The 14,317-nt window shown below is 33.5% G+C and overlaps 1 protein-coding gene across 3 annotated transcripts in view; it reads left to right on the plus strand.

The window, feature by feature from the left end:
* The first annotated feature begins 5,256 nt into the window (after window positions 1-5,256).
* LOC131076414 (maltose excess protein 1-like, chloroplastic) overlaps window positions 5,257-14,317 on the plus strand; it is a 36,711-nt gene continuing 27,650 nt past the window's right edge. The window contains exons 1-8 of one of the 3 annotated variants that reach the window (XM_058013585.1): window positions 5,257-5,450; window positions 6,893-7,114; window positions 10,537-10,827; window positions 10,938-11,027; window positions 12,120-12,221; window positions 12,410-12,528; window positions 12,638-12,700; window positions 12,955-13,016. In XM_058013585.1, the coding sequence (XP_057869568.1) occupies window positions 5,376-5,450; window positions 6,893-7,114; window positions 10,537-10,827; window positions 10,938-11,027; window positions 12,120-12,221; window positions 12,410-12,528; window positions 12,638-12,700; window positions 12,955-13,016 (1,024 nt within the window). In that variant the 5' untranslated portion in view covers window positions 5,257-5,375. Of the gene's footprint in view, window positions 5,451-6,892; window positions 7,115-9,144; window positions 9,821-10,536; window positions 10,828-10,937; window positions 11,028-12,119; window positions 12,222-12,409; window positions 12,529-12,637; window positions 12,701-12,954; window positions 13,017-14,317 lie in introns of those variants that run through there. The other 2 variants (XM_058013586.2, XM_058013584.2) reach the window with 2 other exon arrangements.

The raw sequence follows: 14,317 nt of genomic DNA on the forward strand, positions 1-14,317 counted from the left end.
AAAAAAAAAGGAATTTTGTTAGATACACAACAAGTTATGAATGACCAAATGAACATATGTCAAAATTACAATTAACTCAACTTCAAAACTTAATAAACTATGAAATATTGAAGTTAATGTTATGAAACCAATTGCAAGCATTAGATATGGATGTTACAAAACTAAATTCAAAAGAACCACATTCATATCTATTTTAGAGAAAAAAAGTTATGCCTAACCAAGTGAGTATCACTCTTTAAAAATGTTGTTTTTTGTAAAAAAATAGTTTTCGAGGGAGATAGAAAAATGGAAGCAAATTGATTCCAAAAATTTTCATTTTTTTTTTTAGAATCTACACACAAAATGACATAAATCACTAGTTAACATCATCTACAAATTCCTTATGGTTTAGCAGTAATAAGTGTCTAAATGTGAAGTTTTTTTTTTTTTTTTTTTTCTGAAAATGAATATTGTAGTGTCAAAGTTGGCAAAAAAGTGTAACCCACTATTGTGGGTTCACCCCCATCATATGACTCAATGTTGCAAGTTGTGACTCTCTAAGAACCTCCTACCTAACCTCATCCAATGGTATATGAAAGCAAGATGAAATAAAATAGTATGCATGTAAGAGGTCCTTTGCCAAATAGTGAGACATTTGCATCTGGTGAGCACCTCCTACGATAGTTGCTATGTCCTATGACATTGAGATTCCAACAATAGAATAAAGATCATTGGGTGCATGACTAGATGATGTGCTTGACAATGGTCTCAGTTGTGGTCAACTCATCATATATTTACCCAATTGATCAGAAGAAATGGTAGCAACAACAACTGTAATATCTCCAACAATATTAATTGCTTCCCTTTGGGAAGTGATGACCACCCAATTTGTTATGGGGGAAAGGGATGGGGATACTATAGGAAACCTATGACCAGCCAAATGTCTATAGGTTGGCACCTGTCAATCAGCTATGTGATGTCGCTCTTGATTTGCCACTCTGTCATGCCCCTGCCCAAAATAGGTCGATGGGTCAAGGTAGTTGACCTTCATGTGCAAATGGACCTCAATGTACACCTGTTGAGCAAATTATAATGGAATCTAGTCATTATTAGGATAATGACCATGTGTAGCAAGGAACCAAGGGTATATAATTTGAGTCACTGTTGTATCTTTACATCATGTCACCTGGTATCCTCCCACCTTCACCTTTTCTTGATAAAAAGGAAATATATCTCATTTGATAATTTCCTTAGGGATACGACTTTGGACCACCTCCAAGGAAACATTAAATAAAACCTTTGCCCTCAAATCCATAAAAATAGTATCTACAATATGAGGGAGTATGAAGGGTGCTCTCTAAGACAATCTATGCTCCTCAAAATGGTTTGAAATGCACCCTTATACACACCATCACTATGGGGTCATCTAATATGGCTCTTAATCTATGAATCTCATGATCAGTATAACAAAAAATATCACCATACTCAAGAACTGTATCTTGAGGTGCAATTGCTACAAGTGGAACCTGATCAACCATCTAGAGGTGTGGGGTAATGAGGGATGGGGAGGAAGAGAGGGAGAGGAAGTAGAGGAGGGAGGAAGATGATGATGATGATGTGTGTGTGTGTGTGTGTGTGTGTGTGTGTGTGTGTGTGAGAGAGAGAGAGAGAGAGAGAGAGAGAGAGAGAGAGAGAGAGAGAGAGAGAGAGAGAGAGAGAGAGAGAGAGAGAGAGAGAGAGAGAGAGAGAGAGAGGAAGAAGGGAAGTTATAGATTATGTAAGTGTCCATGAACGCACATGTGAAAAGCATGCAATTTACTATATACTCTTTTTAAAAATTAGATAGTAAGAACCACATCACTTATTTGTACGTGCATGTATAACAACAAAAATTTAAATATTAAACATTAAATAAATAATTAATAATTTAATTAACGTACAATTTGAACATAAATTCAAACTACATAAAATTAAAACTTTTTAGAGTTGAATACACAATCAATTTAACCTTGTGCATGTACACAAAATTTAAATGTGACAATAAATTTAAATGAAATAAAATTGGTACACTTATGATAAATTCAAATCCATGTACATAAACATAAAAGTGATCATAACACACACACACATATAGAGTAAAAAAGCTTAAGGGGAGAGAGAGATCTGGAGAGTGTGTAAAAAGACTTAAGGTCCAAAGAGGGAGAGAAAGATCTAGAGAGAGTGTTTGTAAGAAGAATTAAGAGGGGAGAGAGAGAGAGGTCCTAAAGAGACTTAAGGGGAGAGGGGGAGCGAGAGAAAGAGTGTAAAAAGACTTTAGAGAGAGAGAGGCTAAAAAGACTTAAGGGGAGAGAGGGATAGGGAGAGGGAGAGTAAAAAATATTAAGGGGAGAGAGGGAGAGAGAGTGTGTGTGGTAAAATATTTAAGGGGAGAGAGAGATCTAGAGAGAGTGTGTAAAATATTTAAGGTCCAAAGAGGGAGAGGAAGATCAAGAGAGAGAGAGTGTACAAATTATTAAGAAGGGAGAGAGGAAGAGAGAGAGAGTAAAAAGATTTAAGGAGAGAGAGAGAGTAAAACTTCACTCAAGGGGAGAGAGGGAGAGAGAGATCTAGAGAGAGTGTAAAAAGAGTTAAGGTCTAGAGAGGGAGAGAGACATCTAGAGAGTGTGTGTATAAAGACTTAAATGGAGAGAGAGAGAGAGAGAGAGAGAGAGAGAGAGAGAGAGAGAGAGAGAGAGAGAGAGAGAGAGAGAGAGAGAGAGAGAGAGAGAGAGAGTAAAACTTAACTTAAGGGAGAGAGGGAGAGAGATCTAGAGAGAGTGTGTAAAAAGACTTAAGGTCTAGAGAGGGAGAGAGACATCTAGAGAGAGAGTGTGTAAAAAGACTTAAAGGGAGAGAGAGAGAGAGAGAGAGAGAGAGAGAGAGAGAGAGAGAGAGAGAGAGAGATCTGCTAAAAATACTTAAAAGGGGAGAGAAGGAGAGAGAAAGGTTTTAATGAAAATATTTTATTAAGGTTTTAAAAAAAAATTCTATGGTTTTGTAATGTAATACAAGATTTTTTCTAAGGTTCTCTAAAAACATTCTAAGGTTTTCTAATATTTTTTTAAGGTTTTCTAATCTAATAAAAGAATTTTTCTAAGGTTTTCTAAAAAAATTCTAAGGTTATCAAAGTTTTTCAAAAAAAATCCCAAGGGTTCCAAAGATTTTTCTAACATTTTAAAAGATTTTCTCTATGATCAAAATATGCAATTATTTATCTAAAAATACAAGAATACAAAAATAAACATAGGTACTTGCCTAAATAAATTTAAAATTCTAACAATAAACAAAAAATGCAAAATAAACAACATACAAGAAATTTTAAACAAGAAAAAAAGAATTTGGTGCACCTAGTATACTAAAGTTGAAGTGGTAGGTGGTGTAGGGTGCTCATGAGCTTCGTCAACCACAAATATCCAAGGGGGTTTTCTCTAACACCTTGTGGAGCCTAGACAAATAGTTGAAAATGACATAATAACTGTCACCTCGTGGTTATATAATGTTTGTTAAAAAAATTGATTGAAAAGGCTTCGATCAAAGGGGGCGTTCAATCGAAATCAATGGCATATTAATTGAAAACCCCTTCAATCGAAGGCTTTTGACATCACATGATGATCGAATAGGGGTGTTTGATTGAACACCAAAGGAGTGTTTGATTTGATTGAACACCCCCGTTCAATTGTAAACCCTTGACAAACTTTTTTCCTCCATTCATGTTTTTCGTTTGTGGGTATAATTAAAAACCCAATATTGTGGGATCGCCCCAATAAGAACAATCCTTTCTGTTACAATTTGAGCACACCATCAAAGAGCCTTCATAAATAAATTGTTGCACCTAAGTACACAATGTAGAGGATAAAGTGATTGAAGAAGGGAGATTCTTGTTAATGTCCACATTAGCATACAATCTACTAACAAAAGGTATTTGCTTGATTTGGTCATTGAATTGGTTAGTTGAGTTGCTTGATCAAGCTATAAAATCCCACAATCATTTATCATCCCAATATTCCAAGGGCAACGTTAGAAGCTTAGCCCAAATAGAGACCTACTTAACAAATTTTTTTTCTTGAATCAAAGCTCAAGAATCATGAAACATCTAATAGAATATAATCCCAAACACATAAAATAGAGAAGTAAACCAAGAAGAAACATGACATCAAGGTCAAGATCTAATAACTTAGTCATAAATACTTCATTTCTCTAGGCCCGGGCTTTAAAATAATTAATGTTAGAGCTAGAACCAAAAAACTTCCCAACTAGGGAATTATTCAAACTATTGGAAGCTTAGAATCATCAATGCAATCAAGAATTATGAGAACCATTGAATCAATAAGTTAATCACACAAACCTTCCTGAAATACACATCCTAGTCTATAGACACTAGTAGAACAAGCTCATTATCCTACAAAATACAAATAGAAGATAAGGGTTCCATAAATTTAACAAAGAAACCAAGTTCAAACACAACATTAAGCTACATTAAGAAGCCCCTCCTTCATGAAAACATGAGCCAACACTTTTTTACCTACCAACAATGCATGTCTTAGTTACAATCTAGTTGGTAGGGCTCATACAAAACCCTTGAATGGACCCCTTCATAAGAGGAAGACCTTACGTCATAGAAGATGTCTCAAGGCCATCAAATGCAACAAAAGAAAAGAGAAATCCCCTAGAGACACACCCCACTAAGTCGAAAGAAGTAGGCAGCCTATAAGTATTTTGCAAATTAGACACTGACAAAGAGTCCCACAAAACCTCTTGGGAATGAAGAGAAGAACACCAATTTTCCACAATTCTTGAAGATCCACCTTAACATGCCATAGGATTTTTTCCTCGCTTACCTCATCCTAATAATAGTTCCATTCAATCTCAATATCATCTTGATTGTCTCCATTTGCATCCTCCTACTAAGACCTCCAAAGATAAGATAAAAATGAGTAGATTTTTAAGATTGCAAGTGAGGTGGCCATGCTATGGACTTTAACATTTATGATGTTCACATGGCTCATTCAAATTTGGCCTCATAAAGTAGAAAAAATGGACAAATATTAAAAAGTTGAAAATAAAAAATATGAAAGTTACATGCATATTCACAAACATACTTTTCACCATTCACGTTTCTGCACGACCGTAAAATTTGCCTTTTTACGCTCACCAATTGCCAAGCAACTAGTATTTGAATCTCTATGACTCTTTAATTCTTGTATATGGAGCTAATTAATCATTATTAGTAAACAAATATAGGTTAAAATAACAATTGAAGTTCAACGTTTTGAGTATCTATGGTGTAGTCAGTCTTGAGTTCGAATCTGCAGAGCACAACTGTCACTCACCTCAGTGAAAAGGATTTCTTATCAATAATGGAGGCCGATGCACCGATATTACATCCCAAGGAAAAATATGAATCCATATTCTTTGTCAACGAGGAAGCTCAGGCAACATACCTTTCATATTTTCTTTCCTTTGTATTTACATTTTTTTTTTCAATTTGTTGTGTCACTGTTTTTACTGTGAATTTGTTTGAATGAAGATTTTAGTAACTTATAGTTCCATAACTTTTTCTTTTTATTACAGATGCACTCTTTCTATTTTAGTATCGACACCTGTTTTACGCATTTAATTATGGATTCAGAGTTTATTCATGATCTTTGTAGTCCGAAAAGTAGATTCCTCTGTGTTTTATATCCAATTTTCCGGGAAAAACTGTTCTTAACCTTTTAGGCTTGAATTCTTTCTTTTTGCAGCGCTCTGAAATCTAAAAATATTAATAGTTTCGGTTAGTTTTTTAATAAAGTTATAGAGTAATGAAAAGAAATTTCATGACAGGATAGCTCAGGTATATTATTCAATTTCTCTGTCTCTGTCTGTCTGTCTGTCACTCTTTAATTGAATAAAGCTATAGTTAAACAGAACAAGGGCAGGGGAACAAAGTTGTCATTTAAATTACAACTGGAAACGAACTTGCTAGAACAGGAATTCTTTGAAAAAGTTTTTGTTGTAGGTTCTGTTTTATTAGGCAATGTATGCTGATTCATCAAGGGCCTATTATTGAATATTTTATTTACATCAGCAGGACGAGAGCAGAATTTTTCAGAGGACTGAGTATAAAACTGCTGCGTAATGTTTTAATTTTTTTTTCAAGTTTAGCCTTTAGCAGGGCATTGGCTCATGGTTTTCTGCTCTCATCTCTCTTCTGATACTTCATTTCAATTTTTTCTATAGAAAAATCTTAACATGGCATTCCATGACATTCCTTCTATATTTTTTTTTAGCTATTTAAAATTTATATTAAAAATTATTTTTCACATTTGCATTAATAATTTTTTTTAATAAGTTTAATATTTGTATCCACTTAATAAAGGGGCTTTCAACCAGCTGAGAACTACCACATCTATTTCAGATCTATAAAAATTAGCCATGGATAATTGAACGGTGTTCTGCAGAAATTTGCTTTAATTCTTAATATTAAATGTATAACAGATTCATATATATCCTTTCACGGTCAGAAATAAATAAAATGATTTGGTCTTCAGATTCTGTATAACCTTAAGTAAATACAGAAGATAAGACAACATCCATACTGACTTTTTACTATATTAATGGCAATGTATGCAAAACTACACATCAAGAAATGCCTTATCAGCAAAAAGATTTGCTGAATGTTTTCACGGAGGTATTCCCATAAAGTGACATTACATAACCCAAAAATAAATTTTATTTTTAACTGTAAATTTTGAATTTCCTTGATCTACAACCATTAAATTTGATTTAAATTCTCCCATTTAAGAAAAACAGATGCATAGAAATATACTGAGATAAATTGGTACAGTATGTGCACAAACTATGGTAGTTTCTGAAATTCTTTTGTGCTAAACAGACACAAATGCTACAGGTAGTTGGAGATGGCTATGATGGCTACTTTCATTCAGGATATGAAGAAAAGGAGAGGGAACTGTATTTACAGTGGGATTTAATGACTGCGAGGGTGGCTGAATTTGCAATCTTACCCTTCCTATTAATGCAATTTCCGCAAATAATTCTGAATGCACAGAATTTAATAGCCGGCAACGAGTCTGCACTCTTTGCAGTAGAATGGACGGTATGCAACTTATCTTCCCCTTTCCCTTTCATCCTTACTCTGTTTCAAACTTGAATTTCTCGATCCGAAAGTGGTAAAACTAGTTTTCTTTGATAACAAGCTGATTTAATCTCGTGTCTAGCGTTTCTATGGTGAACTCTATAATTAGGATTTTGGATCCGAATAAAGGCGGTCTCTAACTTCAAGTGTACCCAATACCAAACATTGCTATCAATTGAATAAAATAATTTTAGAACAATAGAAATAACTGTTCTCTGGGCAAATAAAGAGACTCAACTTTCAAAGTTATTCTATTGGTTTGGAGAAGGAATTTAAATTTTCTTGCACTTGCCTTTCCTAAGAAGTCTGACATACAGTTCAGATCTCAAGTCTAATGTTGGTGTAAATTGTTTTTATTAATGATAGAATCAGCTCTTTCCTTTGCCTCCATAAATTGGAGGCAATTTAAGTGGCACATCCCTATGTCGTTTTGTGTACTAAATCCTTATCCTCTTGGTGAGGGAGGTTATACAAATTCTCTTATAAAGGATTTATAGATGAAGAGGATAAAATTATCATTTTTATTTTTATTTTAAATAGAATGATTTTTTTAATTATTTTTTTTGGTAAAAGTGGCAAGATACTAATATATATTAATATAATATAATTTTACAAAATCTGGTTCAAACATAGCAGGAAATAATTAGAAAGAAATTTTTTGATTATAGCTTAACATTTCCTTTATACAATGTTTAAATTTACTTGTTTTTACATTTGTTATTAATTATATTTATAGTAAAAGAGAGGGTTTTTTATTTTTTAATAAAAAAAAATTATACATAAATATAAAAAAATATAACTTTTTTTTGAAAGGTAAGGAAGGTATTATGCTAATCTTTTTCTGTAGAGAAATGATAACTTCAGAAATAAATTTGCTCTTCAAATTAAAATTTACTAATGTAAAAATGTAATATAGATTCTATATACAAAATTTATTGAAAAAAGAAAAAGTTAATAGAATAAGAATGACTTCAATGAAAATATATATAATGATGTTATAATGTCTTAGGTATATGCAAAGTAATATTAAAGTAATGAATCAATTTTCATATGATGAATAATTTATCCAAAACATGAAGTTTTCCTTTTAAATAATTAATTATATAAATTTAGATAATATGAATACATAAGTAATTAAATACATGTAAATATTTTGTAATGAATGAATTATACAAATAAATTTAAGTTAATTTGGTAAAAGTAATCAATAAGTATATAATTAATTTGGATTAATTAGTTGTTTATAAGATTGTGTTTATATAGTAAGATGTAAGATTTTTAAGATGGAGATTCAAGTTATAATCTTCATAAGATCTTTCTTGTGATCTTCATTGGTTAAGAGTACTTAGCTCTAAAATTGACTCATTATGATTAGTTGTAAGGATGAAAAAAATAAAATTTCCATATGAATATTAAGATTATTTTTATTATCTTAAGATTGAAAAAGACATAAGATGCCAATTTAACACAAAAAGTAAATGCATAAAAATATATACTAATTAAAGTATAATTATAATGAATAAATAAAAAAAATACATATAAAGAAAAATTTAAATCTTAAATCAAACTAAATACAACAATATATCATTTAATTGATATATTATTATATTAAAACATTCTACCAAAATAATCATTTAATTAAATAAAAAACAATACAAATATACAAATTTACCATTATAATCTTTTACATCTTTAATATAAAAATTCTTATACTATTCAAAAGAAAACCCTCAAATATCAACTCAGATACCAACTCTAAATTAGAAACAGATAAGTTTTCATTTAATTTATGTTTTAAACTAACAGTACAACCCCTTTTAAATCACTGGCAAGTAGTATTTCCTTTATATTGTGAAACCAAGGGTATATACCCTGCAACCATGAACACAACTAAAACTCTTATTTAAGGTACAAAAAAAAAAAGTTACCGTTTCTTTCAAATGGTTTGGGACCCACCAAATACCTCCATGTTAAACGGAAGAATTCGAAGCTGCATCAAGGCATCAAATAAAGCACCGCAGCGCCGCTGAAAGGTTTAAAAAACACAGCATGGAACAGCTTTAAAATGCTCCACTACTGCAAAACATGGCCCATATAAAAACTAGAATAGAAGATAGCCCATATAAATTCATATTCTTCTCATGTGCTTTACTGTAAATGGGGAGAGATCGCTGAAATGAACCGAATATGAAGATTAACTAAAGCAACCTAAACATGACAAACAGCAGGCTTGAGACATGGAAGATCAGTGTGGATGCAAGAGCTCAGGGATTTCATCTTAGATTGAGAGTTAGCAATGCCTTCAATAAAGGGTGGTTTAATCGAAAGAAATCTAAGCTTTTTCAATTGTCTCTAAGGGCAAATATATACGGTGGCCTTCTGAGGATCAAGGCTGCAGCTAGTAGATTATTGGGTACATTGGGAGACCAAAGTCTTAACTGGAAGAACGTGAAATGGATTGGAGAATTTAGTTTCAAAAAGAAATCCTTTAGGATTAAAGGATGCTATGTTGATCCAACAACCAGACCTAACCACAGAAACACTTCATGTTGTTTTTACAAATCGTGCAATCCTTCATATGGTCGATCCTTCAGGAACATTATCGTTACACAGAAGAAGTCTGTCCATGAGAGTCACAACGATAATTCTTATCCGAAGTTCTGGGAGGTGGGTTTCCTCAAACTTGCTAATTTTTAAATTTTATGTAAAATATATCAACCCTTGGTTCATGTTCTAGGCCATTTCGATTTCTAGCACGTTTAAATCTTTACATAGTGCGTATTTTTGGGGTTTTTAAGAAAAATTCATAGATTGAGACACCCATAAACTTGTTGTGATATGTTTTAGATTTCAGATTTTTGAATCCTTATTGAAAACAGAGGATCGGCTAGACTCAAACCAATGACCTCCTAGGCGCACTACCTCCTTCAATTATTTGACAGAAGTTTGCTTAGCGTGGCTTTTATATCATTTTGAAAACTTAAAACTATTGACTGCCTAGAACTCTATCCAGGACGTCAAAGCAGTTACCACTTAGCATTAGGAAAGTTAAATTTATACAATAGACGGACTCAGTAAGACCGTTGAATGCAGTGACCAGGCAGCAACATCTATTCAAGTTTCATTTACAAATGATTTTGAATTTTATTTAGTTGATCCATAGTAGTGAACGTCTGAAAATTCCAACGAGGAAGAGAAAAAAAATTAAATTAAATGTAATAATAGAGTCCTGTATATGCCAATTGACAAAGTTTTTAGGCAGTTTTTTTTCCTAGAGAATTCCATTATCATGAAATAGTGCAAGAGATCCTTAAAACTCTAATAAAAATATTGTGTTTTTTACACTGTGATGTTCTCAACTTTGTAATGGAATCGGAATGCAGGCACAGCTTACATCTCTCATGGGCAATTTGTCCCTACTTTCCTATTTTGTGAACAAGAGGGAGAGAGGAGCCAGCATAGTCCAGGCAGCAGGCGTGTTAACCACACTCATTGTGCTGTTGCAATTAGCTATAGCAGGGGCTATGCCCTTACTCGTTTTTTGTGCCACTGCAGCAGCATGTTTGATAGGGTTTGCCGTGAATTCATTAAATTATACAAATTTTATTAGTGATGGTGCTTGGAAAGTCTGGACAGATATTCTGGGCGTAGGAGGCATGTATGTGCTTACACAGGTTAGTACTAGCAAGGTCAAAATCTGAAATCTTTTTGAGTAGTGAGGCTAAATGAACAACATAGACGAATGCTAATAAAATTGTGTTGCTTGATTCTGTTTCTCATGTAGGTGGTTTGGTTGACTTTTGTCCCCCGTCTCCCCAGGAGTAAATTGCCTGGAATAATTGCTGCTGCACTACTGCTGGTCTTTATAGAATTGGTGAGATTTAACTTGTTGTGTATAATAGCATAGTAGTCGCTTGAAAAATAATATATTATATAATGGATTCATTTAGGCGGGTAGACAGAAATCCTCAGTTTTAGAATGTCTGAATGCATGCAGGCAATTTCAAGGGAAAAGCTCTGTTTTACTTTCTTAAACTTTTTTTTTCTAATTTTTCAAAATTTATTAGGCCGGTATGCTAGGGTGATCCTTATGCTTTTTGGAACAACTTAGCTAGACCTGTGCACGATTTGCTGGAATGAAAACTTTAAAAAACATATATTTGATTGGGTACACATATATCCTATGCTTTAGACTGTCTGAAGGTAGAGAGGTGATTTCAATATATGTAACTCTTCACGTTATTTAAGTTCTTCCCTTTTCTAAATTTTTTAGGCTTATTAGTATCTTAATTTGGTTGTTCTGGAGTTTGGGAGCTTGGGAATATGAGATTTGGAAACTCAGGAATTCAACAAGTGGGGAATGAGATAGCTTGATTGACTTTGATGTCTGTATGATCTTTAGAATGGAGGAAAAACTGTTGAAGATTTCAATTTATGTTTTTTTTTTAATTCAGCTAAGTATTACAGTGCTAAGAAGGGGTGTTGAAAAATAATGCTCTAATAAAAAAAATTAAATGTCTATGAAATAGGGAAATGCTAAGTATCATAGAGAATTCATTTATTTGTATTAGAAACATAATTGTCTATAATGTAGAGATATGCTAAATATCATAGAAAATTCATTTATTTGTATTGGAGCGTTTTTGTCCTAGAGAATCTTCTATTGCTTTTCTATATTTAGGTAGGTGGTTTTTTACTTGTTGGAACACCTTAGGCAAATTAATATAAACATTGTTGGAAGAAAAGAACTTGAAGAATTTATAAGGTCATTGAATCCTATCATCTAGGTCTCCTTAATCTTTTCAGCACCGCACAGCAACATCATATCAAAGCACAAGCTTCAGCAAAATTGCTGGATTTAAAGCCTTTCTCATTATTCTTGTGAAATTTTACCCCTCTTTATTGGCATTATTCTTGTGGCTTTTCCTTCAAGTTTAATTTACTTGCTGCTCTTTTTCTTTAACAGGCGAATTGGGGATGGCTACCAGCTGCGTTACTGAGTATCTTAGAAGGAATTTCAGGATGGATAGCAACACTTCTTTTCATTTGGTCTCCTGTGTCCCAATTGGTATGCAATTTAGAATGTAACCTGACTTGTATACTCTTGGACGAGTCAAAATATTCTTCCTACTTTTCAAAAAAAGCATAATTATCCTAAGGAAGCTCCCACTTTCCCATAAATTTGTTGTTTTAATAACACAAAACTAGGGGAAGGTTTTTAACTAATAACTAAAAAAATCTTAGCTGCTTATCCAGTATTCAAACATAAGGAATCCTGCGAACCTCCATGGGCTCTCAGTCTTTACAATTCTACTTGCTCTTGTTGGAAATGGAATGCTTATACCTCGTGCACTATTCATACGGGATATGATGTGGTTTGTGTTAACCTCCTGAGCATCTTTCCTTTCACTTGTTTGTTTGCTATCTGATTTTTATCAAGAAGCATCTTGCAGAGATGAATCTTTCTTCTTTCTCCGATTACAGGTTCACTGGTAGTTCTTGGGGTTCTATAGTACAAGGCTGGGCTATACTACTAAGCATGTACCTGTGAGTGCTTTTGTTCTTATTGTCTATGAGCTTCAAGTGATTTGTGTACCATAATCTAGGATTCTGATTTAGTTTGCAATATGTGACCATTGTAAAGCTATCAAGCAAATTTATATTTATGACTTCTTGATAGGATTAAATAATAAGCTATATTTATAGATGTGTTTGTCTATATTATGTTATTCATGTACTGCAACATTTCTCTAATTGGTGAGTTTTCTGCAAAGATCTTATGCAAATTATTTCTGATGCAGAAATAAGGCAGCAAATAGTTTTTTGTTTTGGGGAGTGACGTGCGGCTTCATACTGTGGCTAGGTTTTTCCTAAACTAGATATCAATATGTATATTTGTTTTTTGTCCGTTAACATCATTTTTATATTTTAAAATGCCAGATATCTACTTTAAAAATTCAAGCTTTTCAAACTTGATGTGTTAATTTTAAATATATTGGCAATCTCTAATTTGAGAATAAAACAGTGGTATGGGTAATATGGCGCCAATTGCACCATTGTTTGACAGTCATGATTATATGTGTTTCCCCATGCACAAAACCTTTTCTGTCCAATATTTTGCCATCAAATATCGGCAACAGACACACTGAGTCGTCCATCACAAGAACCCAAGCATCTCATGGATTATCATTTTAGGAAGTCAGACATCAGTTGCAACACAAACCACACTCTCTTAAGCAGCGCTGAACCTGAAGTGTGAAAGGTTTTGCACAACCACTATAGTCACAAAGTGTGAAGGGGCCCCTTGGTACCCTGAAATGCTTGAAACTGGAAGCTAGGATACAAGAACGATGACAGATTACCTCGGCAGCCGTAACTTAATACTTCCCAGAAAAAGGCAGCACCTTATGCGCTAGAGTATCAGGAATTCTTGACCCCCTTATTCCCTTGGTAAAGTGCAGAGATCCCAAACCAAAAGTGGGTTCCTTTTCTCCCCACCACTTTTCCCAAGAGAAGGCTTCTGACCACCTTCTCCAGCAGAGGCATTGTGAGAGGAAGCAGACCTTTAGAATAATAGACGTGCCATGCTGAAAGAATTTCGTAATGTAACCATCCTGGCAATCTGCAGGTCGAGTTTATTCCAAATTTGATTTTTTTTTTCCAAACATAGCTATTATCCACAAGTATTGATCAACAGTAGAAGCTGAATGCAAAACAATGCCCAAGAAATAATTGATCTCCCATGAACTTATGAGCTTCCATTTTTTATTTTGCCAATTTTAGGGCTTTTCTACACCAATACCAATAGCCTTTGTCTTTCTCACTTTCCACTAGTCCAATAGCCTATGCAGAAGTATCTAAGAAAATCATGGTGTCCGGTACAAACTTCTGAGTAAGTTTAGGTGTAAGGGCCGAGTCATCAACACATTGAACAGAAGTATCTGGTTTCCTCTTAGTCAACGATCCTCTAATTTCCCCGCACATGCTAGTTACCTCCAATATGTAAAAAGAATGGTGCTACAAACACAAAGAAAAGGGAGGCTAGAGGATAGACAACTGTTGATGTGTTTTATATGTAGGGGAAGAGCACCAGTAGCTGTCATAGCTAACTTCATGCACCCATAGATCCTAAACGGTACATCGGATTTTGATTTTTTTTTTTAG

Source organism: Cryptomeria japonica, chromosome 7 (assembly GCF_030272615.1).
Source record: "Cryptomeria japonica chromosome 7, Sugi_1.0, whole genome shotgun sequence".
Taxonomy (NCBI): domain Eukaryota; kingdom Viridiplantae; phylum Streptophyta; class Pinopsida; order Cupressales; family Cupressaceae; genus Cryptomeria; species Cryptomeria japonica.